Below are 20,717 nucleotides of genomic sequence, written 5' to 3' on the forward strand. Positions count from 1 at the left end.
ATCACTATTGTGCTAAATATTTAAAAACATTGTTATTAGCATAACAGGTAGTACACTTGCTTTTGATGCAGAAGGCTGTGGTTTTACTTCCACAGTATGTAAATGGATTGCTGATATTGTACTGTGTTGTACTTTAAAGGGGGTGGATGCTGCAGTCCTGAGAATGTCCTCCTCTGGAGGAGATACCTAGTAACTACGAACCTGTTATCAGTTTGCTGTCCATTTCCTATTGCAATATTACCAGCTTACAGTACCATTTTTAATGTAACATAGGCAATTTATTCTTCAAGGGCAACAGCTACTTTATTTGTTGGCAAAACAATGAAATATAAAGTTGTTTGCTAGCAGCAACATCTTTATTAGTTACAGATCTCTTTAATGTGGAATTATTTAGATTTTACTTCTGCAGAGATTGTGCATATTTACTGATATTGGTGGATTGTAATGATAGAAGTTTGAGTAGACTTTTATGATGGAAATGTTCTGAATTGGGCAGTTTTGTCATTATTGGTTCATACATTTTTTCATTGCTTACTGGAAAAATGTTCAAAACAATAAATTTAAAGCATGTTCTAAGAAGTGTGCTGTATTATACAAGTAATATAATTTAATACAATCAGGAAGGTGAGTCAAAGAACACATGTATGTTTGTATGGTCCTAAATATGTGCACAAGGGGCCTATGATTTGAAAACAGCCCAAAGGTAAACTTTATCTGCCACTGGCCAGATGCATTTTCTTTGAATGTGGATTTCAATGCTGTTTCAATGAATGTGGATTTCAAGAACAGAGACGTTTTAATGCTAAGTCTGTTTTCATTGTGAGACTGTATTGCTTTATTTAGCAGATGTCTATCGGTGTTAGTGCTATAAAATTTAAAATAAAAGTTTAAAATTAAATCCAAATAATCGTTGTAGAATTAAAGCATAAAACAGTATGCACATTACAGTGTTTATGGTAAATGGGGAGAAATAGCCAAGTTATGGAATGTTGTAATGGTTGCAGGGGGAGGGCTATGTATGGGAGGCCCCATTTGACCATGTTTTTGTGAGGGGCAGCAAACTCAAAGACAGCCCCGGGTGGCACAAACTCTAGCTACACCACTGGGTTCACGGGAGACTAACAAAATGGCATAAGATTACTTTAAAATGTATGTGAGAAAATAGATTGTCTGGCAGTAAAGTTCAACGATGATGTTGGCTGATATAAAATAATAAGAAAATGTGTGGTAATAAGATGGTAGGCTGGCTGAGAATATGAATTAATAATGAGATGAATAAATGGGAAGTTATGAGTTGTTATCGCTCGTGTTTGATTCCATTAAAATCATTACCATAAATGGAATACTATTTCCTGCATTGTCACTGTTCTTCCATCCTGAAAGCAAACAGCATTTCCAGACACATGATACATTACTGAAGTAGTCACTTCGACTCAGGATTCAGTTGTTAACATCCAGTTTGTTGCAGGAAAGTATGGTGAAACTGAGGTTCTGCAAACAACAAATAAAGAAAACTGCTTCCAAATAATATCAAGCATCACTTTTGCAGAGATTGGGTAGAATTGTTTTTAATCCATGTACAAAACACTATCTTTAAATTTGTAAAATAATGCTAAAGAGTTGTTTTGCTTATATTTTGCTGTATCTTGTTACAGCACTGATCAAAGAGATACTGTAGCTCTGTGTTGCTTCCCTACTAAAGAGTGCATCAAATGATATCTGCAAACAAGCATTTCTCTTGCTGTGGATTATCTGGTTATCAAAGAACACTTATCAAACAGTGAAGACCATGTTATTTAATGCTGTTTACAAATGATATTTTTATCAGCACACTGGCACTGTATATTTAAAAACAGCTTCCACATGCTCTTTTATTGACCGTCTCAATGAGATATCACAGAATTGCACTTGTCAATTATTTATGACTATGTTGGTGTGTGTTGCTTACTCAGGCCATCTCCAACTTTCACCTCTGCCATCTAATCATTCTATTGCATCCTAAGGCAATACTACCTCTGCTCTTCAAGCTAAAATTCAACACTAACAATGATTATTTTTCCCATTTGTAGCTCCTTTTTCCCATCAGCACCATATGGGAATGCAAGTAGAAGTATCTAATAGATTATTCACTTATTCAGAGGAAACCTAGGGTAGTATTTATACAGGCCATAAAAAATTCGACTATGGGAAACTCTCTGCTTTTCTTATATGTTCCATAGGATCATTAACATATATCTGAATTAGCACCAACTCAGGCAAATGTGAGCACTACTTAATGTTTCATCTGAAGGACAGTCGCTCAGGAATGCAGCAACTCCTTAGGTTGCATGCAAGGTAAGTATGTGACAATGAATTTGAATGCCTTGTGTGTGGAGAACCTGTAATGTTCTGATGTTTCTTGTAACTAATGCAAGTATATTAACTCTTGATGCATTCTCTACCAATAAACAGAGGGGGCATTTGATTGTTGTAATGTTTCTCTGCTATTTTTGGGTTAATACTGTAGCTGGATCACATTACAGGAGCAGAGTTGTGTGTCATATGACTGTGGGATGCTTATTAGACAGTAAGTACTGTGCCCCAAGAATAACAGTGTACAGTGTGTTGCTGTTGGTCTTGCATGAGTAAAATGTACCAGTTATGACATTTATATGCAAATACAGAAATCTCCCTCTTAGCCAAGGACTACAACTGAAGACACATTTCACAGGTCAGCAGCATCCTACCAGTCTGCTTAGTTATATTTTGAAACATTCAGAAATAATATAAATTAAGAGTGTTATGACATGTAACTCTCATGTAATTGTTCTCCAATATCCATTTTAATTTATAAAACTGAAAAAAATATTTTACTGCATTATTGTAATACAGTGCTGCTATAAGCAGCATTCTTTTAATACAGTTTGTAAAATGTGACATAATGCATTTCATGTTATCAGAATCATTAACTTTGAATGTAAATGCTTTCAAAAGCTTAAACTTGTCCTGCAGCAAACTGCCTTTTAATTACAACACGATTTCCATTGAGGGAAGAAACTCCTCCCTCCCATTCAGAGTACGTGACACAGCAAAAAAACCAAAACAACACAAAGCAACACTCCTTACCTCCCACCCCTGCCTCGTCTAGCATCAAAAATGACAGCGTAACTTAGGTTATCTGGGGTGTAGTGAGGGCTCCATCACTCTAGGTTACAGAGCCGGGGAATTTCCCACCAAAACTCTGCAAACTGTACAAAAGTCTGTCACAGCCATGGAGTGAGTTAGTATATGTACCCGAGAAAACTGTGCAGTTCTGCCTGAATTACAAGTTAAAGTTACATGGATGTTAGTCTACTGTACAAAAAGAAACATTTGTAAGCAAAACTGGGCAATCTATCTAGCTATACATCGGAATTTATACATGTAAAGACAGTCTGAGAATCAGAGAAACGATAATTTATTTTGTTTTAGATATTATCAAAGTCTTGATGTCAAGACACAGCCACACATTTTTACAAAGACTAATGGCAAATGTAGTATTTGTAATGTATAATCAGCTGTGGGTGCAGGAGCACAGTTCTGTCTGAAGGGAGACTGATCTCTTATACAATATTTAGGATTTGGATAACTGTATTTACCGTGTGATGTGTTTCAGCCAATTACATTTCCTAATTTCAGTAACCCATTTTATATCAAACCATATGTTATTGCAGAAATATAGCAGATGCTCCTCACCTGCTCTGTATTCCTTCTTCATATTGTCAAGCTCATCCCAGATCTCTTGTTCCATTCTTTTAAGTCGGACATTCAGTTTTTCTTCCATTTTCTTCTTCATTTGGTCCCTCTCATTTTCATGCTTATGCCTCTCACCTGCTTTTTCTAAATTTATTGCTAGATAGTTTATGCCTTCCTGTGTTTTCTTTTCTGTTGTATCCTTTAAAAAAACAACATAACATTACCTTTCCCACAGTGACTTCAAGCCTGTTTTCACAGAAATATTTGAGCCTAAAATATTGTTTTTATTTTTTAATATGAGCAGAAAGATTCAGCTCTGGCACAGTTAAACTAAAAAGAAAGAGCCAATAACATCTACAGTTAACTTGTTCACATGAAGAGGGTATGAAAAGTTGTATGTAGTCTCTCTCTGGCTGTTATATATATATATAGATTTGTATCACTTCACTGAAAGACCATTTCACTGACACCCATTTCACTGAAACCAAATCTCCTAAAGTTCATTTCACCTAAAACTCATTTCACCGACAAGTAGTACTCTAAGGCAATTCAAAGGTATATGTCCTTTTCCTCACAGTAGTGCGATCCTGGTGTTAGTATATACAGTTGGGGGGTGGGGGGAAATCTGAGAAAATTCAAACTTGTTTGTATAAAATCAACAAAAGATTCTAATTGATCCAAGGTACCTGTCCAAATAAAAAATAAATCATCCAAAATCTAAAGTATACCAAACATTTCTGAAATAAAGGTGACTGAAATAATTCATACAGTTCCCACCAAAGCATACCTGTATTCACAAAGAGAGGGCCGCATGCTGTACCCATTGCAACAAACTGGTTCTGTTTGTAAAATTCTCCCTCAAAAAATAGGAAGTTGTTATTTAGAACCAGGTCCATAAAATTACATACAATTTCCTTATCAATCTCCTTTAGGTCACTATACTGGGACACAATGTCATTAAACCAGTTCAAGCCAGTCTGTTGAGGAATCAGTGTAAAAAGACTGTGTACATTACAAGTCACAAAAAAAGACTGAGAATAACAACTGGTTGTAACTTACTCAACAAGTCCCAACAATCTTTTAATATATGTGGAAACCTGTCAAACAAATGCTTAAGTTTGTTGTCTACAAACTTTGCCAATGGTTCAGTCACTGATCCCCTTGCCGCTACAATTGGACGAAGGGGAGTATTGGTGTGATTAACAAATATTTTCGAAAGGACTGGATTTTCAACACATAGATAATAATTACTTGGTAATGGAGTCAAATAGCAAAAGCTCATCCAATACTATCTTAATGGACCTGTATGCTAGATTAATCTTGTTAAGGGAAACCACCCTATAAACTTCAACATCATGTAATAATTTCACCATATGCCCACAATAGTCAACTGTCTCCATAATTACCGGTCCCCCTCCTTTGTCTGGCTTCATACAATGGATATTGTTGTTTTGCTTAAAATCATTTAACACCTTGGTCTCTTCTTTAGTAAGGTTATAAAATCTTGTGTTTTATTATTTTTATTTGATTTATTTTACATTTGTTTACTGGGAAATTCCGACTGGATGGGGTCCTTTTTCAGCAGAGGCCTGGAGAGAAAAGCTCCAATATACATATTAAACTTCTACAGTAGGATACAGAACAATAGATAATAAAGTAGATGTATACACTAGGAATATACAATATCAAATAGAAAATGGTACATTATTTATGCAGTTATACAGTAATTACATAGAATGGAATAGAATTAACATTGATTGCAGGACGTCTGTAATGGTGGAAGAGAATAGAGAAACATGGAGACAGTTGAGTTAGTGGGATAAAGGTAAGGCAGAGCTGTATCAGGTGGGAGGGAAGTGGTTAGTCAGGGTTGGAGCAAGGGCTGAACCAGTGCATTTGTAAGTGGGTTTTGAGTGGTTTTGAATAGACTGTTGGATGGCAATTTGGTTATGGGGGGGGGGGGGGTTGTTCCATAGTTTAGAAATAGCACAAGAGAAGAGTGCTTCTCCAGCAGAGTTTTGGGTTTGGAAGTGAGAAGTAGATTTTTATTTTTTGACCTTAGGGGTCTGGAAGTTGTATAAGGGTGGAGTAGATTTTGGAGTGATGGAATATTTTGGGGATGGTTTATTAGTTTGTGGGACAGAGATAGTTGATTCAGGTGAAGAAGTTGGGGGAGTTCAAGCCAATCAAGTTCTTTGATTGAGTTGCAGTGATGGCTGCGATAGGTAGCCCCAGTTGCAAATTTTGCAATTTTGTTGTAGCAGGTTTCTAGTATGTTTAGGTCAGTTTGTCTAAGGTTAGTAAAGATGGGAGAGGCATAGAGCAGGGTTGAGATTAGCTGGGAGTTGGCAATAGCAATTTTGGCTGTTCTCGTTAGGTATTGGATGTTTCTATAAAGTGTGCCAAGTTTATGTACCTTTTTTATGGTGGTTGAAATATGGAGATCAAATTTTAGTTTGTTATCAATTACCACACCTAGAAGTTTGGTGTGGTCAGATGGGGAAATGATGGTGTTGCTTTTGGCCTGAATAGTGAAGAGGAAGGTGGATTGTATAATTTTAGAGTGTTGAAAGATCAGGAGTTTAGTTTTGTTAGGGTTCAATAGAAGTTGGGCATTGGAGAGCCAGCTTTCAGCGGATGAAAATGAGTCTTGTGTGACAGAATGAAGTTCTTGTAAGATGGGGGCTGAGTAGATGAGAGTGGAATCGTCTGCATATTGTATGAGTGTGGCATGGTTGGTGGATGTGTGAAGGTTGTTGATGAAGAGGGAAAACAGTAGGGGACGAAGGATGGAGCCTTGGTGACCCTGAGAGAGACTGGTAGGCGAGTGGATAGTTGATCTTGCCAGACAACTGATTGCTGACAGCCAGTGAGGTAGCTGCGGAACCAGTTGGTGGCTGAGGTGGAGAAGGAAAGATCAGTTAGAACAGGGAGAAGAATGTTATGAGATACCATACCAAAGGCCTTTGACAGGTCAAGAAATATAGCAGAAGAGAACAAGCCATTGTTTTTATGGTGCAGGATTGTGTCAGTGAAGGAGAGCAGGGCAGTGGCTGTGCTATGGAATGGCCTGAAGCCATGTTGGGTTTTGGAGAGGAAGTTGTTGGTTAATAGAAAGTTTAGTACTTGGGAACTGATGCATTTTTCAAGTATTTTAGAGAGTGGGGAGAGGATGGCAATGGGGCGATAGTTTGATAGGTCTGTGGAGGTTCCATCTTTATGAAGGGGAATGATGTGTGAGATCTTCCACAGAGTAGGGACATAGTTTTCTGCTATCGAGCGGTTGACTAAGATAGAAATTGGATAGGCAAGGCTGTCTGCTGCTACTTTTTGGTATTCTGTGGGAAGGTTATCAGCTGCGAGTTTAGTGGGCTTAAGTTTGGTCAGGAGTTTTTTTATATAGGCAGTGGTTACAGAGGAGAAAGTGAAGGATGGGGGGGGGGTCTGGTTGGAGATGGGGCAGATGGACCAGTGGAGGAGGAGAGTTGTTGTTTGGCAAGTGACAGGATGGTTTCAGTGAAGTGTGTGTTGAAGGTGTCAGCAATATTGCTGGTGGAGGGGGAAACGGTTAGTGGGGGGGCGCCTAGTTTACCTGGGTGGAGCATGGCATTTATTGTGGACCAGAATTTCTTGGGATTGAGATTTGTGGAGTTTAGGGTGGACTGATAGTAGTGGGTTTTGTCTGTTTTAGTGTCCTTTTTTACTTTGTTGCATAATTCAAGGAAAGATTGCCTGGCATAGGGTTTTTTTGTTTGATGCCATATTTTCCATGCTTTGTCCCTGACTTTAATTAGTTCGCATGTGGTTTTCTGTAGCCAGGGGGTTAGTTTTAGTTTTGACTCTGGTATATCTAAGGGGGGTGTGGGTGTTGAGAATGCTGAGGAAAGTGGAGTTGAAGAAATGGGTGGCTTTGTCTAGATTAAGATATTTTAGTGGTGACCAGTTGCAGTTAAGGAGAGAAGTATTTAAGGAGTCAGTGTTAAAGTTTGCTGTGTTGCGGATCTGTTTATGGATAATTTGATTAGATTTGATGACATGGTGTTTTAGGAGGAATATAGGGGTATGATCACTGAGGCTATCAGGCAGACAGCCTGCAGTATAGGAGTGGGGATCTTTGTTGACCAGTATCCAGTCTAGGATAGTGTGGTTGTTAAGGTTCTTATTTGTATGGGTGGGAGACTGTATTAGCTGGGAAAAGCCATGTAGATTTAGATGAATGGTTGGGTGGTCACTGTTGCAGGCTAGCCAGTTAGTGTTAAAAATCACCGAGAATGATTGTTTCTTGGGAAGGGAGAGATTGGACCAGTTTAGGAGATTTTCAGTGACAAGAGTGTTCTGGCCAGGGGGAACATAGCATCCAATAATGTTTAAGGTTTTATTAGGGTTAAGTTTCAGGTTAATGCATAATATTTCTTCTTTACCAATCAGGGGGGCCAATTTATTGATAGTTTGAAAGTTAAGGTGATTTTTAAACATGAGAGCTACACCGCCACCTTTCTTTGTTAGTCTATCTGAGCAGAGGATGTTGTACCCAGGGGTGAGAATTTCCTCATTTTTGATGTGGGGCTTGAGCCAGGTTTCCATTAGCAGGAGACTGTCTGGAGAGTATGTTTTTATGATGGCATGTAGGTTTTGGGTTTTGTTGCAAACACTTCTAATGTTTAGGCACATTAAGAGGAGATCAGATGAATTTTTGTTGGTAGTTATAAGAGAGAGATGAGGGGTGTTATGTATGAGGTTAGAGGTGGGGTTAGGGGGGTAGGGCCTGGATTAGGGTGGATATCACCACTGCAGGTTAATTTAGCAAAATGGACTAGCATGAGTTTAGTGTAGGCAGATAGGAGTTTGTCTAATTGTTGGCTATTTTTTTGCTTGGGGGTGGATGGTATTTTGGGTAGGATTGTTGGGATGTGGTTACTAGTGGATGGGGAGGTGTAGTTGCAGAGTGGGTGGTGGAACGGGGTGGATGAGATAGTTAGTTGAGTGAAAATGACTGGGTATGTTGAGGTTGGTGGTCTGATAAGATGTTAAGTAGGAGAGGAGAATGCAGGTAAGGAAAGTGAGAGAGTGGAGTAGCAACATTGTAGCTGCACTGATTGTGTGATTGAGTGTAGGAGGGCAGGAAAGGGGTGGAGTAGAGACAGAGTCGTTGGCTGGTTGGCTGGAAAGAAATGTGGGAGTGACGTACTTAGGAATAAATTTAGTAGGAGTAGGGACGGGTGAGATTTGGGGGCATGGAGGGGCACGTAGTGAGCCCATGCGAAGCACGGGCGAACGGAGCAGGGCTAACCCCCAACCAAAGAATAGTGAGGTAAGTGAGTGCACTGTAGAGGAGTTTAGGCATTTTTTATTATTAAACACTCAATACGTTCCTTTGTTCCCCTTTTATATTTTTCTTTTTCTTAAAACACTTCTTTTGCTTAGCGCCCATCGAACAAGTAAAAGTAGAGCAATAAGCTGTATTTTTGAGCTGTTAGCCAATTTTTAGGTAATGGAGCAAAAGGGAGTTTCAGCAGAGTGGAGTGGAAAGAGAAGAGCTCCCTAGCATTGGCCCGATCTAGTGCGCACAGCCCTAAGCGAATTAATTAACTATATTAGACACATACATTTTGTTTTTTTTTTAGGTAAAGTTCTTTGCAGTGGTTTGGGTCCCGCTGTGATACTGGCAGTTAAGGTAGCAATCCGAAGATAGTAGAAAAGTTGGGGCAGGTAGGTCGGGCAGTAGATATAATTCACAGTTAGGGAGATAGGTTAGAGAGAAGATTCAGGTTAGGTGAGAAGTTATGGCAGCAGAGTGAAGTTAAGGGTACAATACAGATAAAAATCAGAGTTCAGCTAGGACAATTAGTTTAGTTAAAGGTGATATACATGTAGATTAGGATGCGTGTAAGAAACAATAATCAGCAGATTGTAAAGGGAAAAACAGTTTTCTGTTTCTTTTCTGAATTGCTAGATATCTAGTGCACAACACAGTACAATATACTCATTTGTACCATACTCTGTTTAACAATACCTGTTTTGTAGGACACAGCATGGTAAAAAGAGCACGTGTTTGAACAGATACTATCTTAATATAGCCTGCTTTTTGTTACCCAGCACAGTAAAAGTACGCGTTTGAACCAGATACAATTTTAGAATGCCTGGTATCAGGTACACAACACAGTAGAAAGCACACACCAAAAACAGTCTCTATGTTACAACTAGGAAACATGAATCATAACATAAAATAGGCAAAGGCAGTTTTGAACTTTGTCTGGTTAGCTGAATACAGTAGTTGAGGAGCAGTGTACTTACATGGGTTGCGCACTTGAGTCAGGAACGCCGATTTTGAAAATGGCGCCTGAAGAGGAAGTAAATATAGGCTCGGTTTGGGGAGGGGCAAACCCCCAACCAAAGAATAGTGAGGTAAGTGAGTGCACTGTAGAGGACATTAGGTGTTTTTTATTATTAAACACTCAATACCTTCCTTTGTTTCCCTTTTATATTTTTCTTTTTCTTAAAACACTTCTTTTGCTTAGCGCCTGTTGAACAAGTAAAAGTAGGGCAATAAGCTGTATTTTTGAGCAGTTAGCCAATTTTTAGGTAATGGAGCAAGAGGGAGTTTCAGCAGAGTGGAGTGGAAAGAGAAGAGCTCCCTAGCATTGGCCTGATAGAGTGCACATAGCCCTAAGCAAATTAATTAACTATATTAGACACATACATTTTGTTCTTTTGTTTTTTTTTAGGTAAAGTTCTTTGCCGTGGTTTGGGTCCCGCTGTGATACTAGCAGTTAAGGTAGCGATCCGAAGATAGTAGGAGAGTTGGGGCAGGTAGGTCGGGCAATAGATATAATTCACTTTGTGTTGTATCACTCTCAGTATTTTTTTCCAAATTTGGTGAATGAAACCTGTCCCATTTACTGTGAAGGCCTCTCCACAGATGTTTAACTCCTCTATGCTTTTTCACAACTTCAGTGACTAATTGTTTTGCAGCAAAGCTGGCACCGTTCTGTTCCTGTTCATGTGCGTATCGCTGTATGTCCAGTTGTGTGGTATAAGCATTTCAGGTGAAATCCACTCTCTGCAGTTGATTTCATCTCCAGATGACCTTCACAAAGTCTACGTACAACATGACCTTCTACTGCTCTGATATCCCTCTAAGATTGTCTTTCATAGACATTGATAATGGGGTGCAGTGGAGGGTTAAATGTACTACTCCTTTTAAAACTGCTGGTTTCCAGGTTCCTCTCTCTCTCTCACCATTAAACATCACCTTTAAGTTTAGCTTATGACTAAACATTTTTAAATCAAGAATGGAATCCCCTACATGAGCTCTAGCTGCAGGGATAAATTTAAATCCCTTTAAATATTATTTGTGATGTTGTGGCCCAATAACCATACTAGAAAAGTTATAGATATTAAAATTAAAGTAAGAAGTAGTGTCAACAGTACCTGGTGTAGTAGCATCCAGCTCTAGTCCAATATCTGATGTACTAAATTCCATCTCCTTGGACCTTTCTTCCTGTTGTACTGTCTCTTCTCATTCATTTGTTGGTATACATATCCCATTTGTTTGTTTGATATTTCATCGCCAGTCTCTCCAACCTCCTCAGGGCCTCCTGCTCTGATGGGATCTCTCATTGAGCATCATCGTGAACTTCTCTAACTGTTGCGCCAACGACATCAGTATAAGTCCCAGACTGTCTTACCAGACCTGGGTGTACAGTCTTTTTCTGATAATCATCATTATCACACCTCAGCTTTTTTCATTCCTAACTCTTATAGAAATCAGTTTCTGCTTCGTAAATTCAAAAAACCCGACTAAACCTTGATTTATGTTCAGAAAATTGCAAGTCCAGGGTGATAGACTCCACCAATTTTTGTCTATCTCTTGTTTAAACTGAAGCATCTGTCTCTCATTGTCTTTAATCAAGAGTCTGGTTAACTCTAACCCTATGTGGCCAAAAAATTCCACAAGTTCTATGTGAAATACTGAATTAGCTTCCACCCCTTGTGGATACTTCCAAATCCACAGTCAATTCGACACATGCTGTCTCCACACACTCTCTTCAAGAAAATAGTTATCCATTTGTAGGGATTTAAATCTGTATAGCGATTTCTCCAACTCACCAATTTGTTTGTTGATGGTCAAAAATTGCCCAGAATCTGTTACAACAGGCTCCCTCAAATCATTCAGATCAAAGATGTCAAGCCATGACTGTACTTTAGGAAATGTAGAAAAGTCACCCAAAGCACTCTTTCCATTGCCATTAGATAGAATGGTGTTTGTATTAGGCATATTTACCCTGGAAACTGTATCATTATGTCCATTACGCAAACCACTTAACTCTCAAATTATTAGTCAATAAAGTTACTGAATGAGAGAGCTGCTGTATTAATAAAGTTAAATTACCGGGTTCATTCCTGCTGAAGTTTGGAGGTGTGTCTTGAAACAAAGATTGTGAATTGCCAGCCGACATAATAGGATACTGGAAGAAAAACAAAAAACAATCCAAAACTGTAATACTCCGCAAGTATCCAGGCTAAGAAACAGTCCAACATTAATCAAAAATGAAGCCAGTCAATAAAGCAAGACCACAAAACTTTAATAAATCCATTAGGTTAAGTGCTTTTGTCTGGTATGTTAGACATCATCCGAACCAATTAAAACTATTAAACAAATTGCTTAAAAAACATGAATTAAAAGATACACCCACTCCCTACATCCAATAAACACTTTCAGTTGTTCAAGAATAAAAAAAGTGACACCTTTATCGGCGGATTGGGAAAATCAACTGCTTCACAAGGAAATTATGTGGCAGATAAGATTGGATGCTACCAATCCCCCAGGACTGAATGACATAATTTCTATTTCGAGTGAACTGAAAAGAAGAGCTTTGGAAGCTTAACTGACGTAATTTTTTTATGAACTGGTAGTAAGTTTAGGCTCTGCTTAGCAACTGATGATGTTTAAGAAATTCCTTGATTAGACATTTTTTAGGATGTGTGATTTTTGGAAATGTTTATTGGATGTAGGGAGAGGGTGTGTCTTTTAATTCATGTTTTTAAGCCGTTTGTTTAATAGTTTTAATTGGTTCTGATGATGTCTGACATACCAGATGAAAGCACTTAACCTAGTGGATTTATTAAAGTTTTGTGGTCTTGCTTTACTGACTGCCTTCCTTTTCCTTTGCAAGAGCAATATTTAAAAATTGCCCCTATTTTTTGGGCCTTTGTCCCACTTTTATTTATGGCTTTGTCCAGATTTCTTGCTGTAAAAGTTTGAGAGGTATGGTGGAAGAACACTGAGGTTTCTCAGTCCCACAAAAATATATCAGTTGTTACAGAAGGATTTTCTCAACCTGTCTTACTGCCTGCAATTTTCCTGATAGTCAGCCAGCTGTCTCTAAAAAAAGCAGATAGGATGTATAAAATTCTTCACTCTTAAAAATTTATATACCATTCCCAAACCTGAGCAGCTATAGCCTTGGTTGGCTCCTATGCTGCCAAACACTTATTTAATTCCAATCTTTCTCTTTCTAAAAAGGATGGGAAAATTATTGGTAGGTATGGGAAAAAAGTATACACTTCTGCAACTTCAAATTTCAGAATCTTAAATTGCCAGACACATTATGTTAAAGTTTATTCTGACATATTGTGAAAGTATGAGGAATGTTTTATCTACAGTTTCTTCTTGTAAAGAAAAATCTGCTTTAAATAACCATTTCTTGTACTGCACAGGGCACTACTCATTGTTTGCAGTGTGACTCTCTTGGTACTTCTTCCAGGGCTATGACGATTGGTATGGTTTTAAGATTTGCTTGGCTACATTCTCAGAACCTTCCAGATGATGTTGAAAATTAAATTTTAAATTCTCCCTTGGATGGATATTTAGTGTTTTGCCCCTCTGCTGCAGATGTGATCAAAAAGTGTGATGAAAGGGGAAAGCTAATCCAGGGAATCTCTAAGATTTTTCAGCCATCCTTTTCCAAATTATCCAAGCGATTTTCTTTCACCTCATCCAATTTAGCAAACAACAGAATAAACAGTCTCAGCAGAATTCTGGTAAACAGATATTTAAGAAAAAATGGAGAGGAGGTTCCAAAAAAGAAGTCTTAATCCTCCCAAATACCAAGGACACTCCAACAAGTCTGAATGATTATTCAAGAGACCTTGTGAACCCCCTCCCACCCTGGCCCTCTTTCTTTTCCAGAAAGTATGAATCTCCATTTTACTCTTTGGCTACAGATTGTTTCAGACAAATGAGTTCAGAAAATCATTCATCAGGGTTACAGATGGCAGTGGGAGGAACTTCCTTTTCAGGGGGTCATTCCTCATCCTGCAGATCAGACTGTTTAGTTTCCTCCTGTTCTTCATCACATGCTGTCCCAAGAAATGATAGAACTAGTTCCTCCACCACAGCTGTGGAAGAGGTTTTATTCAAGGATGCTCCTGGTCCCAAAGAAAGGAAATGATTGGAGACCAGTTCCAGATCTTTTTTTCCTAAACCTGTTTATGATAGTGCCCAAATGCAAAATGATGTCACTTTACAACCTGTTGCCTCTTCTTCCTCTTTCAAGTTCCCTGCTAACATAGATTTAAAAGATGCTTATCATCACATTTCTATTCATCCAGACATCATGTGTTTCTTAAGGTTTTGCTTGTCTGGATCACATTATCAGTTCTCTGCCTTACTCTTTGTACTATTCACTGCACCAAGAGTTTTCAGAAAGTGTTTAGCTCCAGTTATGGCTCACTGCAGGCTACAGGGTATTCACATTTTTCCGTATTTAGATGACTTGGTTACCTTTGCAGAGCATTTTTCAAAATGTCAAGATTCTCTCTCTTAGGTGAGAGATCTCTTGCACAAGCTGGAATTCCAAGAGAACATTCAAAGTCTTTCTTGACTCCCTTACACAGAATTGTGTTCCTGGGTTGTCAGTTAGACACCTCAGTTGAAAGGGCTTTTCTTCCACAGGAAAAAAATAGATCTTTGTTTAGATCTATTTCTATGTTTTTCTTCTTAGACTTCAGTCACTGCGAGGGAATACCTCAAGATTTTGGGTCTCATAGCATTCTCATGATACCCCTGGCAAGACTCCACATGAGAAAGATACAGTGGTATCTGAAATCTCTTTGGTACCAACACCCTTTTTCTTTTCAGATCTCAGTACTGGGGTTTGTCACAAGAGAAATCTCTTAACAGATATACTTAAATTAATGTCTTCCCATCTCCCTCTCTGCTACAAGGCAGTCAGTCACAACAGTTGCTTCAGACTTTGCTTGGGGGGCCATTTTTAGAAGAATTAAAAGTACAAGGGGTGTGGGAAACCAAGGACAGATTCAAGTACATATATTTCAAAGAGATGCTTGCCCTGATCAATTAATTCCCTGAACCATTCTTGGTCCCCCAGACCTCTTCAAGTGGTTACAGACAATACCACAGTGATGTGGTACATCAACAAGCAATGGGGAATCAGGTCATAGCCCCTTTTTAGACTAGCCATGTTAGCTTGGGATATAGCTTCACAGCAAAATCTCACTTTACAGGCATCCTACATTCCATCAGAACAAAACTGTGTGGCAGACAAACTGAGCAGGACCAGAGCAGACCATCACAAATGGAAACTAGATCTGGAGGTCTTCCAAGATTTGAGCCATCTGTGGGATTTCCTCTGGTAGACCTCTTGCCTCCTCCCTGAACAATCAACTGGCAAAATTCTGTTCCAGGACTCCATGCGAGAAGGCCTAGAAGACAGATGCCTTTTCTTTTCTTTGGACAAGAATGTTCCTGTATGCCTTTCCACCCTTTCCACTAATATCCAGGGTACTTCTGAAGATGCAGAAGGAATCCCCCAAGTTCATTGTGATGACTCCCTTCTGGCCCAGGCAACTGTAGTTCTCCCTTCTTTTGGAAAAGACCAGAGGCAATTGCCACAGACTTCCTCACAGAATGGATCTACTCACACAAGAACTGGGGTGTTTGATAATAAACTCCAACATCAATCATCTTCATTTGCCTGCCAGTCTGGATGATAGAGTCTTAATTCATTTTAAGCACCTGTTTTCTGATGATGTGCATCAGATACTAATTGAAGCAAGAAAGCCTGCTACTAGAAAATCATATATTAGCAAATGGAAAATGTTTTCTACTTGGTGTCAGTAACATAACCAGCACCCATTCAGGGCTAGTTGTTTTCTGGTTTTACAACATTTGTGTGAGCTACTATGTTATGGCCTTTCTTATTCGTCTAAGAAGGTTAATTTATTGGCCATTTCAGCATGTCTGCCCATGGATCCTCCTCTTTCAAGGCAGTCACATGTCAAAATGTTCTTGAAAAGGTTTTACATAAGAGGCCTCCAAGTAAAACTGGTGGCCCCACCTTGGGATCTTAATTTTGTGTTAGAGAAACTAACACTTGTTCCATTTGAACCAGCTAATCTGGCTGACTTGAGGTTCCTAACATGGAAGACAGTTTTACTGATTACTCTGAACTCAGCAAGAAGAGTATCTGAGTTGCAAATTCTTTTGGTGAGTCAGCCCTCCCTCATTTTCCACAAGGACAGTGTTTGTTTGAGAATTAATCCTTATTTTATGCCTAAAGGGGTATCCGAGTTTACTTTAAGTTAAACTATCTGGCTCCCAATTTTCTTTCCTGAATCTAAAAACGAGGGAGAAATCATACTCCATACCTTGGATGTCCACTAACAACTCAGCTGCTGTCTTGACAGAACTAAATCTATCCGATTATCGGATCAATAGTTAATTTCTTGTGAAGGTAAGAAGAAGGGAAAACCAATATCAAAAGAGACACAGACTATTTCCAAATGGTTGTCTAAAGCGATTATCTTTTTGTTGTAATCACCATAACAAATCTATTCCAGGCAGGGTCAAGGCCTATTCTCAAGGACCTTGGCTTCTTCTATGGCTTTTTGAGAAGAATTGGATTCTAGAAGTATTTTAGAAGCTGCTACTTGGTTCTCTGTACACACTTTTCCAAAGTACTATAAGTTGGATTCCTTCTCTAGGTCTAGATCATGCTTTGGTAGGACCCTTCTCCAGGGGCTCCTGGACCTTCTGCTTCCACCTCCCAAATATACTTAGCTAGGGTAATCTATCCATATAACTAAGGCTACTGAAGATTGAGCAATATGAAGAACACAGTATAGATGTTAGAATAATCACTGCTACAGTAGCTGCTCCGTCCCTCCATTCCCCTTGTTTTTTGGTGTGTTATTTTTTTTTTTATGCCAAGATATATACTTTTATATTTTTGTTTTTCCTAGCCTTGTACTTTCAGGGTTTAGCCTTCATCTCTCTGCTATGAGGAAAGCTCTGAAGGGCTTCATGCCCAAACTTGTCTTTTAGTCAGCTCAGTTTGCGCTGCTTGACAGTTTGGGTGCATGGACGGTGTCCTGAAACTTTGGAAACTGGCTGGCTGTTATATCCTTGGCAGGATATAACTCCATATAGCTAAGGCTACTGCAGCAGTGATCATTTGAACACACACACACACACACACACACACACATATATATATATGTATATATATATATATATATATATATATATATATATATATATGGGTCTACTTCTTTTGACCTAACTTTCATTTGCCTGACACTCATTTTCCTGACCCCATTTGACTGAAATTTCATTTGCCTGACACTTCATTTGACTGACACTTCATTTGACTGACAAGTATTATTAGCAAGAAAATGGAATATGCCCCCTTCCCCACTGCAGTGCGACCCTGGAGTTAGAATATATAGTTAGGGGGGGTGTGGGGGGCACAGCCCCCCACTTCATTTCATATGATATTGTTAACTTTTGATGTAATATTGCTTAGTAATAGAAAAGTATATATATATATATATATATATATATATATATATATATATATATAGTGTGTGTGTGTGTGTGTGTGTGTGTGTTGCTGCATGGATTTTATTGCATGCTGAAATGCTGGTGTTTTTTGTCTGTAGCACAGCTGGTTTAATTATGTAATGGTCAAATTCCGTTATATCAGACATTACATCATTCCTGGGCTTTTGCCTTTTCTTCATATTAGCACAATCCTGGAGGTAGTATACTTAATTTCCAGAAGTGTAAGGGAGGAGGAGCCCCCATATTGGCCAACTTTTTTGTTTTCTATTATGTAGTTGTGATTGCAACCTACTAGTTTGCATTTACAATTCGTTTTTTCAATGATTTTAATGTCGGTTAATGTTAATCGCCAATTAATTTGTCTGAAGTTTTGTGTTTCAATCAAACTCACTGGCAATTACTCATTGTCAAGTCATATATACAGATAAATGTATTTACAGAATTCAGAGGCTTTTCTGAAAAGAAAATCAATTTAAAAATTATAAGCAAATAGAAATGTCCTCTGAGGAATAAATATTATTAGAAAAGTGCAAACAGCAATTAGCATCAGCTCAATTTTTTCCTAATTTGTACATGACCTGGGGGTGTCACATTAGCAATGACCATCACCTATAGGCAATGTTCACACATGTTCAACAGAAAATATTCTTTAATATTACAACAGTCAATACAGTCAAAGTGTTTGCATCAGTATTATTTTCAGTATATTGTAAAAAATTTCAGGCCCATATTTGTTTTGTAAATTTTGACTAATAACTTTTTGTATCTTGAAAACTGTTCAAATTAGGCTCAGCAATGTTGTTTAGTGAGATACATGAGCTTGTATGACTATAAGCATGTTCCTTTCTGGATATTTTGATACATTTATACAAAGATGACAGCTATACTTATTTGCGTTGTTACCAATATAAAAAAATATTCATTCCCTATGATTTAGAAAAACCTGGCCTCAATTGAATAAAGTGTCTAGTGAGGAAAGTCATGTTACATGGTTATGAGAAATACAATTCAGAGACAGCTTTAGCAATAATGAGGAAAACTTCATTACTGGCTAATTTACATGTTTCTGAATCACAGTTTTCTATTTCTTATGCTAAAATCCCTTTGCAACAACCATAATGCTCTCTGGCAGCCATACATTGCACAAGCACTTCCCCAACACACACACACACACACACACACACACACACACACACACACACACACACACACACACCCTCACATCCCTTCACCACATCTCTTCTGAACTTTACCGAATTTATGTAGACCATGGATTCTCCCACTGACTTCAATGAGTGGCTGTTGTCTTTTAATTTTTTCATCCAGCTGCTGTAATTTACACAGCTGTGTGATTTAGAATAGACATATCTGGGGAAAACACATGGCTAATTAGTATTAGCCTCTCCCGCGATTGCCTCATTACCATGTACTACAGCCATTGGGACTACCATGCCATGCTGATACTTTCAGCCTGTGGAAAAATCACTTCAGTGTGGTTGTCTCTGAATAAGAAATGGTTGTCATAAGGGTTTGGCCTCACATGGTGAGGCTTACCACTTATGGTAACTCTTTCTGTCAAATATCAAGTACAGTTTTTAACATCATCTAAGTTTTCAACTATCATGTGATGCTTGGTAAGTCACTTTGGTTTAGAAATAATAATAAAGCAAATATAGACATGTTTTATTTTTTCATAATGACAAACAATTAGTAACATATCCAATGTAATAAATTGTATGTGATTACTGGTGTCTTCCACCATGACATTTCATTTGCTTCCCTTAATAATTTACAACTCTCTCAGTTTTGAAAATTTCAAAGATAATACGAACATGCACATAACTAATAACAAACCATGGTTCAAATTACCTTCAGATGTTGCCTGTAATTAAACAGTAAGGTACCCACTTCATGAATTTTACTGCAGACAATATCATAAACCCATAAAAAGCTGATAGTATCAAGCAGAAACACACAAAAAGGTGCTAAAGGAACGGATGAGTTAAAGTGCTAAACAACAGCATAGTTTACACAGATTGCTTCCACGTTTGTTTTAGCTGCTTTAATCTGATACCTTCTTCTAGATTTTACATGTTTATCCTGTTTATTATGATTTATTCAGCTGAGGGAGGGCTGGATTACAGTGGGGAACAAAAAGTTCTGTCCTGTAACTGATCTCAAAGTTACTCAAGATGGCTTAACTGCAGGTTTTAGTGTATCTTTTTATTTCAAAAATTATATGAAATCGATTTTAAAATAAAACACTAACATCTGCTAAATAATTATTTGGCTAGAAGTGTATTTGAACTAGCAAAATAATTACCACATAGTTTCCAATTAAAATAAATGGGAAATTTAACTTGGAAAAGAGAGTTTGTACTATTTATTGTCATGACTTCTCGTGTCTACCCCACCGAAGTAATAAAAGAACATGGGTAGCCAACCCATGTCCTATTACTATGAACTCTAAGCACCTGTGATTGGTTGCTTTAGCAATACTTTCCAGGCAGTCACCACTCGTATAACTAGAGGTTACCTCAAGCTATGGACAGTTGGCTATTCTGTGACAGTTGTCTCTTGGAGGTACTTTTTTAAATTTCTGGCAGAAACCTAGGTAGATCTGTAAGCAGCGGCATCAGTAGACACTGTCCATAATAGAATATATATTTTTTTTATTGTTTAATTTTACCATGATCAAGATTTGGGTGATTATCCAGCAACAACAGCAGCGGCATCAGTAACATCTCTCAATAAATCTGTCCTGTAACTGTTCTACTTTGTCCAAACATTCAGGGCTAGATTGCAAAAGACTCAGTGTAAGTGACGTGTGTTGGTGTAATGCCAAGCTATAAACAGGCTTATACTTAGGGCCAAATTTGAAAAAAACTGGTCTCAGTGTAAGTGGTCACTTATAATATGAGCAAATCTATTGGAATTAGGCCATCAGATTAATTTGTAGCTAACCCTGAATATACTTAGTCTAAAAAATGTTAAATGTGCGCCTGACAACTTTGTTGGGATTTATATTACAGACCCTGTCTGAAGAATATAAATTTAGAGAGCTGTAAAATTATAGTTTGAAAATAAGTTGTGGTAGTTTTGGTATTAATCATTAATGATTTAAGAACTGTTTCTA

The 20,717-nt window shown here is 38.1% G+C and overlaps 1 protein-coding gene across 1 annotated transcript in view; it reads right to left on the reverse strand.

Annotated features, from left to right (window-relative positions):
• The window catches only part of FAM81B (family with sequence similarity 81 member B), a 500,415-nt gene that overhangs the window by 158,316 nt on the left and 321,382 nt on the right, over positions 1 to 20,717 (reverse strand). Inside the window, exons 8-9 of the mRNA XM_044064461.1 lie at positions 4,623 to 4,691; positions 3,715 to 3,913 (exon numbers count right to left, since the gene is read on the reverse strand). Of these exons, the coding sequence (XP_043920396.1) occupies positions 3,715 to 3,913; positions 4,623 to 4,691 (268 nt within the window). The remainder of the gene's footprint in view (positions 1 to 3,714; positions 3,914 to 4,622; positions 4,692 to 20,717) is intronic.

The sequence above is a fragment of the Protopterus annectens genome, chromosome 2.part2 (genome assembly GCF_019279795.1).
Source record: "Protopterus annectens isolate FY-2018-M chromosome 2.part2, PAN1.0, whole genome shotgun sequence".
NCBI classification, from domain to species: Eukaryota; Metazoa; Chordata; order Ceratodontiformes; family Protopteridae; genus Protopterus; species Protopterus annectens.